The following is an 18,096-nucleotide window of genomic DNA, read 5'->3' on the forward strand; positions in this document are numbered from 1 at the left end:
ACGAAAATCGATATATTATTATCGTAATAATCTTGTCAGTTACACGATTCTGATATTACCTGGCATCAATTTTGCGGCAAAGACTATTTAAGAAAGATATCAAAATAATACGCAAAATTCTGAATAAATGGTAATATCCTGCATAAAAATTTCCCATATATGTTATCCCAGATGTTAAAACATCTTTAAATCGTCTCTAAGAATCTTAGAGATACATCTTATGTCCCGATTTAACAAACAGATATATCTGATCAAGTGTAATGTCCGAACAAGTTGCGCTTTTTATCCGATGAAAATTATGACTAATTTTCCGATTAGGTAACTGCGTTTTATCGGATAAAGGTACTTAACGCTTGATAACAAAAATAACAATCGGACACATCGTTTAATCGATTTGTCCGATGGAAATTTTTCTCAGTGTACACTCTTCTAATCGGAATCTGCGCAGATTTCCTAATTAGAATCTATTTTGGGAAAAATCAGACTCAATCAATTAGATCCCAAGAGATTTTCTATGTGGGATTCGAGGCGAATTTTTGCTCGGAATAAATTCAGCATCGGGGACTGCTTATTACGAATGAAAAAAGGAAGCGCAGAATAGCCGCGACATAAGTATCGTAGATGAAAAATGTCGGTTTTTTTTTATTATACACACGGATTTCCCGCTCATGATCTATTAAGAATTAGCGTTCGCCCGATTCATTCTCAGCGCACGACATCTTGCTGGTCGGCGTTAAGCTCGTTGATAACTCGTTGATTTTTGTTCTGACACTTTTAACTGAATTTCAGCACCGTCCGTCCAAATAGTGGACGCCCTGGGCGAGCCACTGCGGGACAAGTACTACGAGGCTGATAGCACTATCGAGCTTCTGTGCGTCGTACGGCATATAGCGATGCAGGTGCAATATAGCGTCGTCCAATGGCTGCACGGCAACAGAATCTTGAACTACGATACGACGAGAGGTGGTATCAGGTAATATGAGCCTTCAAATATGATATTCTTTTTCAGCCTGAGAGAAATCCAAACGTTTTTAACTAATTGATATCGCATTTTATTTCGTTTGATTTAAATTTGTTGTATTAAGGGAGTCTTTCTGGTCTCTGTCCGAAAGTTAATCAAAGAGACTTTGAAACTTAATGGCTCTATTATTCGAAATCCGCTCGAAGTCGTTCTACCTCGAAATGCTTTTCGGCAAATATGAGGAACGCATAATCTAAGCGGCAGACAAACTTGGTGCGGTTATGCGCGAGCAAAGTGTAATTAATTCAGGAAACTTTTCCTTGTTTGACGAGCATTTACGTGCAGTTGAAAGACTCTATGTCAACTGGCAGAAATGGCCTGGCAGAAAGTCAAATGTAGATCGTGCGCACGTAATTCTCTCGTTTCTTCCGTACGTTTCGCCGTGGGGAGGGGGGNGGGGGGAGGGGTGAGGGGAGCGTTTCACGAAGCGTTAAAAAATACGACTCGCGCTTTCATCGCTCGGATTATATATTATTATAGATTCCTGCAACTTCGCGGGAAACAGTAGGATTTCAAGGGGCTGATTCTGGAGCGTAAGAATTCATTATCCGCGATCCGTAATAATAGCGAAGAGAGATTCTCGCCGGCTCGTTCAGCTGTCGCGCTGAATAAAATTCAGACGGAAATAAGAAAAAAAAGATGGCTACGACACGCCGTCGTATTAAGCCTCGTTAATATATAGTTCGCTTCATGTCACGGGTCAATGAGATATGGATATAAAACATTCCATTATGCGACCTATTCCGGTCGCCTCATTCAAGTCGAGTCTGAAAATTTCGCCAAAGCCTGTGAAAAAAAAACACGAAAGGCGAAATCCCGCGAAATTTCGTTCCATTTACACGTTGTCGCGTACTCGCGTTTTTCTCGTCTCGTCGCTCCGATGTCGCTTTGTTAAGTGTGATAAATGATGTAATCTATCATTTTGAATAACGTTCGCAGCTGCGATTTCGAAAGAACGAGGTGGAACAAAAGTTTGACGTCCGCATTCTAGTTATTAGTAATGTTCCTCTGTCTTCGGTATCCTGTTTATATTACCGCTATTAAAAGCTGTCAAATTTCCAAATTTATAGAGCAGAATTATCCGCTTGGTCGGAACAAAATTTATAGAACATGACGAAAGAGAGAAGAAAGAAGCGAACGGTATTTTATGGTAAGAGCTATCTCTCTTGTATTTTATACCTTATACACCTGTTAAAAATATACACGTGAGAAAAAACGATAAATATTACAGCGGCTACCGAGCACGCTTTTGAAAAAACATTCATGAAATGCGGCAAATTTATAGTTTTACTAAAATATCTAGCAACGCTGATTTAGAACGGAGAATGTCATCACTTCCGATATGCCTTCTCGCTCTCACGGATAATGCAAGAACCCCCGAAGGGGTCGAAAATACGATGACGGTGGAGTGCTCATACGGAGTACACGGTGGTTGTTGACAACAGTCACGAGAGTTAGACGGCGTGTCGACGAGAAAGGCTGCTTTGCCGTGTTCGGGAGGCCAGTTTTCGGTCGGGACCGTCGCTTCTGTGGGCCCGCTCTCTGATAGTAAAGTTAGGCGCTGCTGAGACACGGCGGGACGGTAAATGAAATTAGCTTGCGTTACGCGCTTCTGTATACACGGACGGCCATACATACAACCAAGGTGGTGGGTGTCCCATTGCGAAAACAGAGTAACGTCGTTCCCTCTGCACGCACAGAGCTAAATATTCTCCGCTCAAGATGCACTGGGATATTATTTAACTTCATTGAAAAACTAGTTGAATAAATCAGAGGGAAAGAGGAAGAAGGAGTATTTAGACCCGCGGTCTAAAGTTACAGAAACAGATCTGCAGTCTAAATATTACCTTTCTCTTTCTTTCTAACTTATTCAACTGGTTTTTCAATCTCTTAAGGTATACACAACGATGGTATAGAATGAATATTTTGGATACCTAAATCAAGCAGTATCCATATCTGATTAGATACATTGAAACTGCAAAAAAAAAAGCAATCAAGGAACCCGTGTAAAAATTTAAAACCATTATAATGCTATTCAGTGCATTAAACGAAAAGTTAAAAAATAAAACATATTTTTTCGGTAAATAAAAGAGAAAGGGGTCAGTAGACAATGCCGGTCACCTCTATATCTCGGTCGTATGAATTAAGTTCTGTAAATTTTCGTTCTCTGAAGGGCCGAAGGAAGCATCAGACAAAACACCGCTATCTTAGCATTGTTCACGGCTGACTTGTTGCAAAAAGTTTGTTTCGTCGTTTTATGATGTAAGAAGGATCGCTGCTAAACAAGCGTGGTGAATCATTTATTCGTGCAAAATTATTACATTATTTCCCGTAATATGGCTCAAACCTTTTAATACATTGGTTTCCTAAATTGACGGATCTTTACAACATGGTTAATCTACTTGTGAGAACATATCATTTGAGTAATGCTGGTCACTCCGTGCTGGAACGGCCGAGATTTAAAAGATATGTTGTCTTTGTGTTTCAAACAATTGAACTTCAACTAAGACGTATTACTTGTGGTGCAAAACTATAGTAGAGAAGAGAAAGAGAGAATTTGTTTTCGCAAATTCGAGTGCTTGTTCTTTAAGTTCTCTGGAATAAACACAACCTCTGGATTTGCACCTCATCATTTTTAACGTGTTTTAATCTTTCCGCCACACTGGGAAAATTTGTTGTCCGCGCACCGTTTAGTGTTTAACTCATGCAAATTTATCCCGACTTGCACGCTCGCCCTCAGATATTATTCCATCTTCCTTTCTCTAGTTCGTGGGACGTATGGCCCTGCGCGGACCGTATCGCCGCATGAAGCCGCTACAGTGCCACGGCATTCGCTATTTTTCTCGGCATGGCGTAGCTGTAGCTTGCAGAGCAAGCGAGAATTATTGCTATCTCGCTTAATCTAACCTTTCGTTTAATTAATCACCCAACGTTGACCCGGCTTCCCATAATTTAACGACGCGTCGCTGATGGCTTCGCGCTTTTCAGTACCCCATTGTCGGCTCACTCTTTTTACATTCGCGCAAAAAGAGCGAACAACGTTGCGGTATTCCGGGGGAAACTTTCGTTGGAAATCGGAAAAAAAAGACGGGACTTCTGAGCGAGAAATTCCCACTTTTTAAATGATACCTATTTAAAATTGTACATTCGGCGACGTCGAAATTGGGACGGTATTTCAAGGTGCGAGAAGAAGAAAAAATTACTCTTCTGATTATCATTCCTCGTCTTGTTTTCTTCGCTAAATTACGGTGTCTCACGTTAAAGCAAAGCCCGTTTTACTTCATCGTAATCTTTAACAAACGCATGTATCGACGTTCCGCATACGTATGCATACATCCTGTAATTAGTCGTCGCTAAAGTAACAATATAACAATAGTCCGGGAATTAACAGTTAATCGAACCGACCGCGAATGCTATCCAATTTGGAGCCAATGTGACAATTAATTTATCGCGCTTAACATCGCATTTAATCGCTGTTAAATTACGCTGGAAAGACTCTTGACGGCGCGATGCTCATTAAAACGAAAGGGAGCGTTACATGGCGGAAAATAGCATTTTATGCGGTGTCAAATTACATTAAATTTTCGGGGCCGTAATTAAACTTCCGGCTGCGACGACGACGTAACGTATTACAACGACGATAGTAATTCACAAAGCCCACGTAGCTGACCGGCGTTAAATCGATTTTCCGCGCCGTCGAATTAACGTTGTGTTTACGATCTATCTTAATTTATCCGGAATATGGGTTTAGCTCGGCCCAATCTTCGCCACGATGAAGGGGCCGTATCGCTCTCGACCGATATATTAATTATTTTTCCGCGTTCCCCGTTTATTAAGCGCGATATGAAATTAAAAGAAAACGAAAGATATACACCCGCCGTGAAGTGTCGAACGAAATAGAATCTTCAAATCAGATTGTTTCGCTTCAAATTCTACATTATTCAAACGCACCGAAGGCCGAGAGAAATCAAAAGGATCGTGTTAGAATTTCCTTCGTATAAAAATATCACGAGATCACTGATAGAAAATTATAGTTATTTCAAGGGCCGAAGCTTCCTTCCTTCTTTATATCTCTTCGCTATATCGTATATTGTCGATCTTGGGTATCGGAAGAATCTCGCTCGGCGTTCTTCCAGCGCGAAGGCTTTCTATAATCGTCGTTCTTCTGTTATATTCTGAGTTTGACTCGACCATTAACGTCTACCCCTGAATTCTGATATATTTAATTTTGTCCGGATTCTAATGCCGCGCCCTATAGCAGTAGATATCCAAACAATAGAATCGTAACTTTCATTACTTTCATTTACTCTTATGTTTGCCATTACCTTTCAGAACTTAATTACGAACGTTTAGATTCACACAGAGAATCACCGAGAATGTTTACATCTAGTCCGTCTATTGGACGCGCGCAACGTTGAATCGTATTTCTACGCCGTATTTCTATCACGTGTTTCAAAGTCATATCACAGTACTTTTCAGGGACTTCATTAAAATATTTTTAAGATTGTAAATAATGCAAGAAAAAATTCGATTTTCTTAACTGTTACATCGGTCTGACTCCTTAATTAAATTACATCACATTACAACAATCGGAAAAGCTACTTCAAAAATCAAACAAATCCGATTGATGTACGTAGTTCCATTCGCGCGATTAGATTTGCACACATCGGCACGTATGAAAATGAGAAGCAGAATTAGTTTGGCAAATTGTTATTTCGAATAAATTCCGCCGCAAAGTTGGTACAACGGACGATTGATTATTGAACTCTACACAGAGTACGAACGAGTTCAGCTCGCAAAAAGAGCGTTCGTCGTGTCGACATCGTGCTGAATGATAAATTACTTGTATTATAGAGTACCAGCCGATTGCTCAGCGAATGGAGAAACAGCTAATCGCTTATATACGAAGGGGTTAACAACCGCATCAATTCATCGATCAAAATAATACCTCGCGCACGATTAATTATCGTTATTCTGGATGCGTAACATTACGCGGCGTTACGCATTATCAATTTTCGAACATCCTCTCGGAAAAGAAGAAAGCAAAAAATCGTCCGCGAACGTTCGATGCGTGAAAGGTAAAAAGCCCGTTTACTTATTACCATGAGCTCATCGACGACGAGAAACAAAAGAGAAATACGCTGCATGGTTTTCTAACAAGATTATAGAAAAATATAGGTTGCTGTCGCCGCTGTGCTGCTCCTCCTACTATAAACAACGTGCAATATGAAACGCTGCACAGCGGCGTATAATTATCGCGCATTCCGCAACTTGGCCAATTGCCATTTATCATCGCATTAAAATTACACGGGCCCGTACGTACAGCGGAATTTTCAGCCGGTGACATTAATCCTATTACTTAAGCCGGTACGCGCCGCGACTTTATTCGCGAATGCAATAATTAGCGAGGCTGCGAGCAACCTTTTGAACTGCGAAATTGGGACGGAAAATATTTGTAGTGCTCTAATTATAATAATAAAGACACAGCGACCGCCGCTTTACGCGAGAGAGAGAGAGAGAGAGAGAGAGAGAGCATAAATATTCATATTTAACTTCGTACCGGATCCCTGCAATTTTCTATGTCCGGCAAAATTTCCAGTTCCGCTGAACTGCTACCCGCTTCATTGGGTTGCGTCAATGGCTATGCTTTTCGTCTATCTTCGATTATCGCGGAAGAGAAGGAAGATCTCTCAAGGAGTTGGATGGCCTGAAATAAACGGCTTATTTAGGAAACTACAAAAGAAAAACCATCGACTTTTTATTATTATATTATTTGATTTATATTGAAGTAGCAAATAGCATTGTTGATATATTAATTTGTTGACTCTGTAAACGAAATGATTAATTAACCGATTCGTGTTATGTAAAATTTGAAATTTCAAAAAATTCGTCATTCAACAAGATATTGTTCAAAGCGCTACGTAAGGTTTTGAAAGAAATTCAAAAAGTGGCACGAGCTTGAAAAGGATTTATTAGAGTATTAGAGTTTCTTAAATGTACATAGTAAAAATTATATGTTACATTTCCTACATCCCAAACGGCCTATTCAAATTTTTGTGATAATCTAATACAGAGAATATATTGAAAATTATCATAAATATTATGTCAAAAATTAACACCACAAATATGTAACACTTTAATACTATTTGGAAGTATTCGGTCAAATATAACAAATATTATTATCGTACTAAAAAAAAATGGTTATTTATCACTTCTTTTTCATCGCTTTGTTCTTAGAATATCATGAATAGCTTTGCATGAAATCTCCTTAATTTATGCGCCATTTAATTGATTCAATCAATATTATGTTTGAAAATATATTACTGATGAGATTGGAAACTTGTTATTTTCCAAACGAGAGTATTGTAACTTTTGAATTCTCTTCAATGAATATAACGCTAAAAAGTCCGTTCTTATTTAATTCTCATATGATAGACATATTGCTTTCGACACATTACAATGTAGAAGTTGTTTGTGAAAGCAAGCAATTAAATACTCCGTACGTGCACGCTGTGTATAATTTGACCTTTTGGCTTTGAGATCATTTTAACTCATTTGACGGGCAAATCAATTGTATGTTACTTTTAAACACTTTAAATTATAATCTTATAAAAAGGAAATTCTCGATTTTTTGACGTTAACACACATAATATTGCTGCAAATCCGTAGCAAGATTTAATCCGATCGTAGAATTTAATGTTCTTGAAACGGTGCTATCTACGATAGCTTACAGTAAAAAAATATGAAACGGACCAATTAAAAGGGAGAAAGTTATATACTACTTTGTTCTGATTGGTAAGGCCGATGAAAGAAATGAAAATAATTTGTTTTATTTACGATCTTACGTTACGATCTTATGTTACTTCGGAAATGGACCACCGCGTCTTATAGCCATACTTTTACAGCCATTGTAGAACAACCTTTACAAAAGCTGCACGTTAGCTGGATGCAGACGTGGACGCTCGAAGTCGCGGATAAACGAGCGACGGTGTTCAACCGACCGAAAGTAACGAAAGCGACAAATTGCAATGAGGGAACTTTTTCGATTAAAGTCCCGCTTAGCTCGGCACGATCCGAAACCCTTTTTCGCTTGGTCAGGCGAGTTTCCACGTTGAGTACGACATGAGAAACGGCATAAATAAAAGGGCGTCTCCTCCTCGTGAGGTTTAGCAAAGGCGAAGACGCGGCTGTAAAAGGGGACGTCACCCTGAGCAAGGGAGCTGTCGCGTTAATCATTGTACCGTGTCGAGGCGAAGACGAAAGCCGCAATTGCGACGAACGTGATCGCGTCGTCGAAAGCCACAACGCTTTCGACCCGCAAGCGGAAAATCCCGGACAGTCGCCTTCCAATTAAACAAAGCAGCGTTACCGCAGCGTGAATTGGGGCCACAATTGGACCTCATTTCACGTCGAGATTGCCAATCTAAACGTGTTTCTTTATCGTGCACTTTTCCTCCGATACCTTTTGCGAACTTTTCAACAGTTGTTCCGGACATTAAGATAGTTGGTCCTATTTACTTAAAAAAAACCTTCTCAAATTTTAGCAGCGTATTAATACGTTGAAAGCTCTTGCAGGTTACGCCAGATATAGATCAAATCGCCGTAGAAACATGCGCGCACTTTTATTTCACGACGCTGCTGTCTGTTGCGTGGAAAAGAGACGCTAAAAATTCTCGCTGCGAAATATTTATCGAACGAACGAATTTACCACCCCCAGCCGTTAAATAGCGGACGCATAGCTTCATTGTCGCCGGAATCGCTGAGATGGATGAAATTCAAATAAATCTTGTAATCATTGAACCATCTCTATATTTCCTTCTTTCATACTTATTTGACTACACATCGTACACATTGCGTTCAATATGTCCAACTTTGAAATATATCGGAAATATGACAATTTTAAGAGAGACACACTTTGGCAAATAATTCAAATATAATTATACTTTGAAACAATTAATTGACTAAGATATAGACTCGGTGAAAATGAATACCTAGAGAACTATACGAAACATCGTATATCTTCTAAGCGATATAAAGGGATATATACGGTCAGCCAATTATTCCGTTTCTGCACTTTATTAACCACGATCTTTCCGCATTTATCGCTTCGTCGCGGCACACCTTTCGCGCATTTGTCATGAAACACCAATTCGGTCTTACTTCTTCCTACCGTCATTTCTCACAAAAATAAGAATGTCAAGCGCGCAATTTTCCACGAGATCTGCTTTGCAGCGCGCAGTCTTTTCTTCCTCGCGGAGCGGGATATATTTTTGTCGGCAATTAGCGCGCTTCGACGAATTCTCGTTGCCGCTATTCTTTCCGCCGAGAAAAATGCGGAAAAAGACAACGGTCTCTCTCGTGGCTGACCGTTCGCGAAAATTCGATATTTGCGACGAACAAGGATACGTGAAAAAGATCGATTCCGACCGAATTCAAATAATCACCGCATTTGCGCGAGTTTTTTCACTCCGACCGATAACGAACGGCGTAAAATCACGCGTATTTTTCCGTGTGAAATGTAATCCCACATAAGCAATACGATTACTAACGTATTCGCTCGTATTCGAAGGAATGAGCTCGCGAATTGTTAGCAGGGCTGAAATATTTAATTCCGCGCGACGTGGAAAAAGAAGGTGATCGGTCAGTATTATCAAGAAGGTTCGCTTGTGACAGTGAGCAAATATTTATTCGACGGTCGGAGCTTATTATTCGGTCCATTGTTTGCACGGAGTGATAATTTCGGCTCGATTTGCAATTAAGCTGCTTCCTCGCCTAAGAAAGTTGGCGTGAAAGTGCACGAATGCGGAACGATAAAAAAAGCGCGTGAAAGAAGGAAGCGGGTGGAAGAAGAAACGATTTAGCCGTGATGGAGTGTCGGCGATTAGTTAGGACAAAGAAGTAAGGGACAGAGAGGAACAAAATTGAAGAGTTCTCGTTAGCCTGCCTCAGGAGATTCTCTTTCCCTTCCGAGAGCGATTCTGTTCTGCTCTTAATTTCGCGCGAGTATCATCGTGACCGGTCGTATGCCCGTCGTAGATTATTAAATTGTCGCACGCATATATCTCAATATCGATATTTCTTCAATCCGGCGTTCGGAATTAATTGCACTTTCGAAACGAATGTGTTCGCAATTCAGCGTGAAACTATTTAATTTCCAGCGCGCCGCTATGATCACCGGAGATGCCTCAGTTTTGAGAGTATAACAGTGAAAGAGAGAGAGAGAAACGCGTGTATTCGCGTTACCTATGTGCACGTAATGTTGCCGCGTATGAAATCGTGCATGAGAAATTGTAGGGTGGCGAACTTTCGAAGCATTAAAATTTCAATGTCCCGCGCATGTTGTAGCGTGAAAACGGACCTAATGGAAGAGGGGGCCAATTCAACTCTCAGCATAGCTAAGGTTGGACCTACGGATAGCGGAAATTACACATGCCAGCTCACCACCATGCCGGACCAACCCGCCACGGTTCATGTACATGTTCTAAACGGTGAGGATGAAGATTTTTCTTTTACATCTCTCTATTGTGTGTACTTTTCACATAATGTCCCTCGCAAAAACACAGGGGTGTTACTCTCGAAATTTCCCAGAATGGAATTTCACTCGAAACAAGCAGTATTTTCACTAGAAGCAACGGTGAAAATACTGCCATTCGAAATTGCTAGAGCGAATGTTTCGCTTGAACTTAGAATGGATTCTGTGACGAGTGAATGTTCCAATCGATCAGAGCGAATTTTTTCCCGTGACGATGGGATATATCAGATTCACTCTTCAGTTTCGAGTGAAAACATCCACTGGACGATTCAGAGAATTCACTCTGTGTACGAATAAAATGTCACTTAAATCCGCTCAACTCGGCTGTCATTCTATTTTTCGGGAGAAATTTTATTCTAAAAAATTTAGAAAATAAGTCGAAACTATCGAAGTCATTGCCTGCATTGTTTCCTCCTTCTTCGATTGGCTGCTTTACACGTGTCGTTTTTCGGCTGTCTTAAAATTATTATGTGAATCTTGAAAGTTCATCAGTTTACGTGTTAAAGAAAATAAAAGATTAAAAATGACGTAAAAGAAAGAAATAGTCTGTTAGTCTGATAGAGAATTTTAGTCTGATGTTTATTTAATTCACGAACAGAGATATCTTCTGTATTATAATACGCGCAGTGTTGGTTTAGTGAGAAAATTCAAAGTTTGCAAAAACACGACAATCGCTCAGATTATAATAAAACGCGCGGAATCAACAACGTTGTCTTCTCAGTTTACAGTTTATTCGAGGATGTATCGAGACTACAGCTGCTTCCTTGTTTAACGGTAGCAATTCGAAATTTGCCGAGGAATATGTTTCTAAAATACCCGATACGTCTGAGCTCGGAGAACTTCGTCTCAAACGATTCGGTGGCGCTGACGGCGCTAACAAACAGACTGTTTCCCACAAGGGGGATCGTGTTGTGAATCTTAAGTAATTCAGGAATTCACAACATCCACCGATGCGTGATATTCGCTCTATTACGAAAGCTGCGTCCCGTAAGGTAATACTCTGTCCCCCCTTACACTTCAGCGGCTATTTATTACTAAAGTACGTACTCTCGAAGCATTTAATATTTATCTTAAACTATGCTCGCGCCTAAAAGTCTTCCGCTGTTTGACTCCTACGAGAAAGTCCGGCTTGGTGAACTTGTCGTAAAGAGTCGTCTTTTTCCTCCTGAAAACTCGACGCGACAGAACTCGAGCGAGCGAGTCGAACTGTTTTCTAACTGTGCGCGAACTTGGAGCGGTCGCTTTGATTTATAACGGGGCTAATCTCCGTCGAGTCTTCATCATCGTCCCTTACTCATGAGATCGAAAATATCGAAAAAGAAGAGATATTTTTGAAGAAGGAAAACATTTTTGAAAATAAAAAAGTCCGAACACATCTGCGGCGTTTTCGCAAGTTTTCCCGAAAATGCAAAAGTATCGTAACGTCGTAACGGGAACATTTTTACCTCGCTTAGGTATCTCTCACAGAGAGATATTTCGCGTGATAGAACCGTCGATGACGTCCCCTAATGAAGCTCGCTCCTCCCGCGCGAAAATTCATTCATAAATTCAGACGTTTCTCTCGGTGTACGTCTTCCACCAGAATTGTACGCCGCGGAATTCACGGTCCCTCAGGAACACCTCGTATACAAAGTGACTCGCGCAAACGTCATCTCGATTATCCTACCTCCCTGTATAGCTTAATACACACGTCCTTCGTCGAATTACATGTTTCCCGATATTTGCATCGTGTCGCTCAGGCGTGCGTTATAATTGACGTTCGACAACTCCGTCGTGTTGCACCTCCTTAGATGCACGCAGAAAATTTCTCTCAAATTATTACACATCTATTAACGGGAAATAATCCCTTTAATATATTACACATATAAAGTTGTAAAAGAGATTAAAATACGATACTAAATATAATAGAAAGTATGATATAGGGAAAAGAAACGAGAAAACTATATCGAGAACTGAAGTTCAGGTGATTATATAACGATGATCGTCTTTCTTGAAGGGAAGCAATGACATGATAGAAAGCAATATCGATAATACTACTAAGATAATAATATGCAAGTAAGGATAAGCGATTCAAAAGTTGAAAAGCAAGAGATTCGATGAAAAGGTGGATAATTGATAATAAAGGCTAGTCGCGAGCGTTTCCTTGTGAGTGTACGTAACGCTGTTTCAGGAGAAAGCTTAGCGGAGCTACATCACAGCGACGCTCGAACGAGTGCTGCCGTTAGCCTACCGTTGCTCTTCCTGGCCGTCGTTCTGCAGGTTCGATTGGTGCTCAGATGAAGACTTGACTGGCTACTTTGGCTTGCACGAGAGCCTCCGGTTTGGCATCGCGACGCCGGACGAGACGCTGCCACCGCATGGACTTTTCTATCACCGTGACTAGAGCGGACACGAGGGCCAAAGAGGAAGTGTGTGTGTGTGTATGTGTGTGTGTGTGTGTGTGTTACGTTACATATTGCGTTGATATAAGAAGCGTAGACGGGACAGAGGCGGTTGGCTGCGTTGTCATAAAACGTTATATTCTAAACGCGATTACGGGTCACACACGTTCGATGCTCGAGAGAAAGAGAAAGGGGAAAACGCATTACGAAAGAATATCTTCGTTCATTCTCAACGCGATTCCACTCGAAAGACTGTTTTTCATAAAAGAGTCGACGATGAATTAACTCGTAACTCTAGATCAGAATTGATAATTTCATACCTATTGACATTAAAAAGAAAAAAGCCCTTTACAACAGAAGCAATTCAATTCATTAACGACAGGTTCTTATTTTCAGGGGCGATTTACACGCGTGTAAACGACGCGCAAGACCGTTCGATTGTCTCAAGTACATACGCCGTTCAAGCAGATATGCTCATCATCGAGCAAATTATTCGGTCATCTCGGAACGATACGACAACGTTGTTAATATCGATCGCTCTCTCTCTCTCTCTCTCTCTCGTCTAGTTATCCCAGCGGCGCGATTCCAGCTCTCGCGTGTAAAAACGAAAATCCAAGCCACGGTAAGAGCATAAATCTGTGTGTATGAAATAACCAATAACTGGTAAACAATAAAGATCCGGAGGCGCGAACTGCTGACCGAGATATTGGAGTGGCTGGTATCGCGTATCACTATGGCTGTGATAATCGAGACAAATTGCGCCGTTCAATTCGACCCCCCATCTATCACAATTCACGCCATTAATATCTCGCAATTTTCCAAGCGTTCGCTTGCTCGTCGTCGAGGCGTTTTTAACATACACAACGCGAGGAGGAGGATTCGCGAATTTCCCGATAACACACACAGGAGATCTTATCATCGCGTCCATACATTACCGATAATGCATAAGCAATCGATTTGCGCGACGGAAGGCGTCGATCATCGAACGTCGCCGTAAACTGTCACCTGTCAATCACGACTGTCTCTCGAGTATCGCGAGATTGTTGCGAACGGTTTCAATTAGCGGACAATTAAGGGTAGCAATATATCAAAATATAGCGCGACCGACACATGTATAATCTATCAATTAGATTGCGATGATTTTTAACTTGGGGAATGCAGGAGAGAAGATTAGAGTGACTACTCACGCTGATATCAATTCTCTCGGGCTGCCCTTTCGTGTGACAGGTTGTTAATATTTGTATAAGTTTCATTCAAAGAACATCCAGACGCTGTCTTTCAGCATCGAGACGTCATTTCATTCACGCGAAAATCGCGCTTCATATCGTATCATTTCGGAGGAATAAGGAAATTTTTATCGCACGGCTCGTCAAGACAGACCCGGGGTCTGAATGTACGTTGCGGAGATACGCTTGTCTTTCATGCAGCCAACCAAATCTCCCGAGACTTCACGGATCACGTGCTATAATACATAAATTTCAAAGTGAATCTAATGTTCCCGCGAGGAAAAGCAAAATCACGAAATATACGATATGCATTTTACAAGATTTTTTGTTTCGTTTTGTGTCTCATGTCACTGATTTCAGGAACAGTAAAAGAACGATTATCGTACGCATTCATTCAGGTAAGTTTACCGAAATAGTTTGTTTTCACGAGCACAATTATACAGATTTAAAAATACAAAATTATATTTTTCTTATAGAGAACTTCTCAGTGAAACAAAATATGTGATAATAGAATTATTGTTTCCGTACAATTAAAACAGATAGAAACACATAATAATGAGAAAATTAATCATTCAATTAATGTTTCCATGGAAATGCATAATAACACGATCATTATATTAATAACAAAATTGAAAACATATGAAAAATAGAATAATAATAATAACAAATGGCTCACTGGAGTGCCATAATCCCACGTAGTGTTCATCAATTGAAAACTTCCCGTAAATTTCTCGTATGGCCCACCTTGACATGTAATTGTTCGCTTCGTGAACTCTTCCCCAAGTCGACATTTTTGTTCTAGCACCATATTACATAAATTAACATAAATAACAAGGATATCGTTATAATCGTTAGACTCATTGCTTGCCGTCCGATCATCATCGAAGTTAAGCAACATTGAGCGCAGTTACGATGGGGACGACCCAGCCGCCGGTAATTTTCGCATGCATACTGACTGCTCGTAAAAAGCTCCACGAAGATTTGTGTCCGAACGCTCCAAGTGGGCCATCAGCTTCCAGCAAGGTGTACACGGTCGTTATGGTTCGAATACTCGCCGAAAATTTCATTTTCGACTGCTTTCGATTTTGCATAACTTGCAGAACTTTCGAAAATATTATCTTTGTATTTAGACGTCATGCTGAAATAAGAACTAGCAAAAAGAAGTACAATTCTTAAACATTCTTTTCTAGTTTTTGATACAATGTCGACTAGCCTGCGTTACATTATCATTATGCAAAAGGATTTAAAATTCTATGTAGACAAAAACGAGAATAGTTCTCGTTTCCGACATCCCTTTAAAACCCGGCTTTTTAACCTGTCTACTTGGTCCGCTCATGACAAAAATATCGAGATGCGTATTCTCTCTGCAATCACTCCCGGACGAAGTTCTCAATTAACTCACGGACTATATCGACAACTATATCAACAACAGAGATGTCGTTAATCGTCGTTAGTTACAATTTCGGAAACCGCCTAACGGTTCTTCGAAACACCTCCGCGAGTTTCGCTTCGTGGATCGAGACCGATGTCTCGGCAATACTCTCGTTGCGACTCGAATCTATTTCCTTCGTATCGAATGTGTCGCGCATCACGTATTTGTTTTAGGTGAACAATTTCGTCGTACTTTACGGAACGACTTACTCGCACCGATTCGACAAAAATCGGTGTACCGATTTTGTTGCGCCGCACGTAACCGAGTAAAGGATCGTTGCCGCAAAATCGTGCGAGAAGTTTTGTAGCCCGGAATTAGAATTCCGCACGTAGAGCTGACGGCGGTATCATCCAGTTTGTATCGCGTGTCTGACTCACAAACGAAGCGTTTTCCTCTGCCCGACAACAAGTGAAACATATATAGCGGAGCTCGAGCTTCAAAGCTGTAGGGATATAAGACAGACTTATAATAGAACCTCCTCTCCAATAGCGCCGGGACTGTCTAATCTTCGCACACTTCGAACGTTTGTGTATGCTCGCAGAATTCTATTGAGAAGCATTAATGCGACTCTGCGCAATAATCTATAGAGGAGATTCTAACAAAGTTAGAATATAAAACTTGAGGGGTGCGAAAAACTTTGCCGGCAAAATATCAACTTCTTCGCAACGCAAAATTTACGTAATATTGGCTGCGCTTCTACACGGCCGCTTCTCTGCTACGTGCAAAAATGAGCATCACTTAGTATGTGATGAAAACGATTAGGAATTTCAGAATTAACATCTTCAACATAAATATTTGCTTAATAAAAAAATGTTGCAGCTTGTATGTACCAATGTATGTATGTTTACTGCAATCAAGGAAATGTGTCAAAGAACATTTCTGTAGCTTTACATTTAGAATGAAAAACCTAAGATACGAAAAGATACGAAAAGTTTGTAAATAATTTTTATACATCTCTGAAGTAATTAAAAGATTAAGTAAATTACTTGAATGAAATTACTTTTTTTCTTCCAGTGTATTACACTCAAATAACATTTACTTGATCCAAATAAAATACTCGTTAATAAATATTCACTCGAACGTAACATTTTTTTTTTTAAAGAGTATAAAGGTTTACCTACGATTTGATATTATTTCAATTAAATTCATTATCATCAAATTAATTCAATTAAATTAATATTATTAAATCAAATTAATAGAATGTATTCATTTTTACAGTAAGATATTCATTAGATGTCCTAAAAGAACAGTCATACGTAAAAACATAGTTTTCAAGATTTTTCCACCTCCACTATGTGACATCCGCAAGCTACCGCGAGAATTCTCACGAGATTATTTAAATTGTAACGCGCAAAGACCTCGTTCGATTTCTAGCGACGGAACGACAGGCAAAAAAACGAGGCACGCGCCGCGGGAGATTTCAAATCACATACTGTGATACATAAATCTAAAGCGAATCCAAAGTATTCGCGAGGGAAGGGCGAGTACGTACGTTCGTCCATTCGTTCGTTCACTTAATCACGAGCGCGCTAAATTCGAGCGAAACTTGGCGCGCTCGAGGATTCTTGTAAAAGAGAGCAGCGCGGTTAAGTAAATGGCTCGCGAGAGAACGAGGCGAGTGAAACACGGCGGTGACGTTCGCGTTTTATGGAAAAGATATGACACCGGCCGGTTCCCTGACGAAATAATATTATATTCCCCCACCACCGCACGATTGTGAAAAACAAACAACCGTGCGTTATGTTTGATCAGCCGGTAAAGTTCGGGCGGCCAACTACGAAAAACCAGGTAAGACACTCTCTGTTGCCATCCTCCTGGAAACTTATCGTCGTCGAAAGAACCTCTCTCTCCGTTCTCGCTGCGAAATACGCGCGGTAACGTGCGGGAATGCACGCAGGAAATAGCTCGGGCGCGCCGACTGATTCGGCTTCATCGATCTCTCCTCGTTGGACCTCCAGGAACTCTATTTATCCGCGCGCGCGATACCACCGACGCTCGTGGAACGAGAGATTCTCCGTCGAGGATACCCGGTTCTCGCAACGTTTTCCCTCTCGATGGCTCGCACGCATTTGACAATTTTCCATAGACGCTATGCAAATTTCCCCGATACCGGGGGTATTCCGGGGTAAAATAAACACGATAACATTCGTCCTTGCGATGAAAACTACCGTGGTTTCACACCGGTCAAATTGTAAATCAACGTCTGTGTTATTCGTATGGAAATTACCGGAGGATTAATAGAAACCGCCGTTTAAATTGATATTAACTGGAATAGCATTCTGATATATCCCGTGTCGCAGACAGCCGGATTTTATTCGTTCGTAAGAACGCGCGGAACAATTCTAGATATGCAGAGAAATGACATTGAGTCTGATATGTCAAAAATCTTGTTTGCACTAAAAAGAACTATCGTTGAAGTAATATTTACCTGATTAAACCTTTCGCCTTATTAAAGTATTTGAGATAAGTCTATCTTATATTAAAATTGAAAGATTCGGTATATC

The 18,096-nt window shown here is 40.5% G+C and overlaps 1 protein-coding gene across 3 annotated transcripts in view; it reads left to right on the plus strand.

Moving 5' to 3' along the window:
* The window catches only part of LOC106741677 (obscurin-like), a 142,289-nt gene extending 127,813 nt beyond the window's left edge, over positions 1 to 14,476 (plus strand). For 2 of the 3 annotated variants that reach the window (XM_014613916.1, XM_014613917.1), the window contains 3 exons: positions 790 to 973; positions 10,367 to 10,509; positions 12,724 to 14,476. In XM_014613916.1, the coding sequence (XP_014469402.1) occupies positions 790 to 973; positions 10,367 to 10,509; positions 12,724 to 12,833 (437 nt within the window). In that variant the 3' untranslated portion in view covers positions 12,834 to 14,476. The remainder of the gene's footprint in view (positions 1 to 789; positions 974 to 10,366; positions 10,510 to 12,723) is intronic. The other variant, XM_014613918.1, reaches the window with a different exon arrangement.
* Positions 14,477 to 18,096: the final 3,620 nt, after the last annotated feature.

The sequence above is a fragment of the Dinoponera quadriceps genome, unplaced genomic scaffold (assembly GCF_001313825.1).
Source record: "Dinoponera quadriceps isolate SergipeBrazil2010 unplaced genomic scaffold, ASM131382v1 scaffold586, whole genome shotgun sequence".
In the NCBI taxonomy this organism is placed as follows: Eukaryota; Metazoa; Arthropoda; class Insecta; order Hymenoptera; family Formicidae; genus Dinoponera; species Dinoponera quadriceps.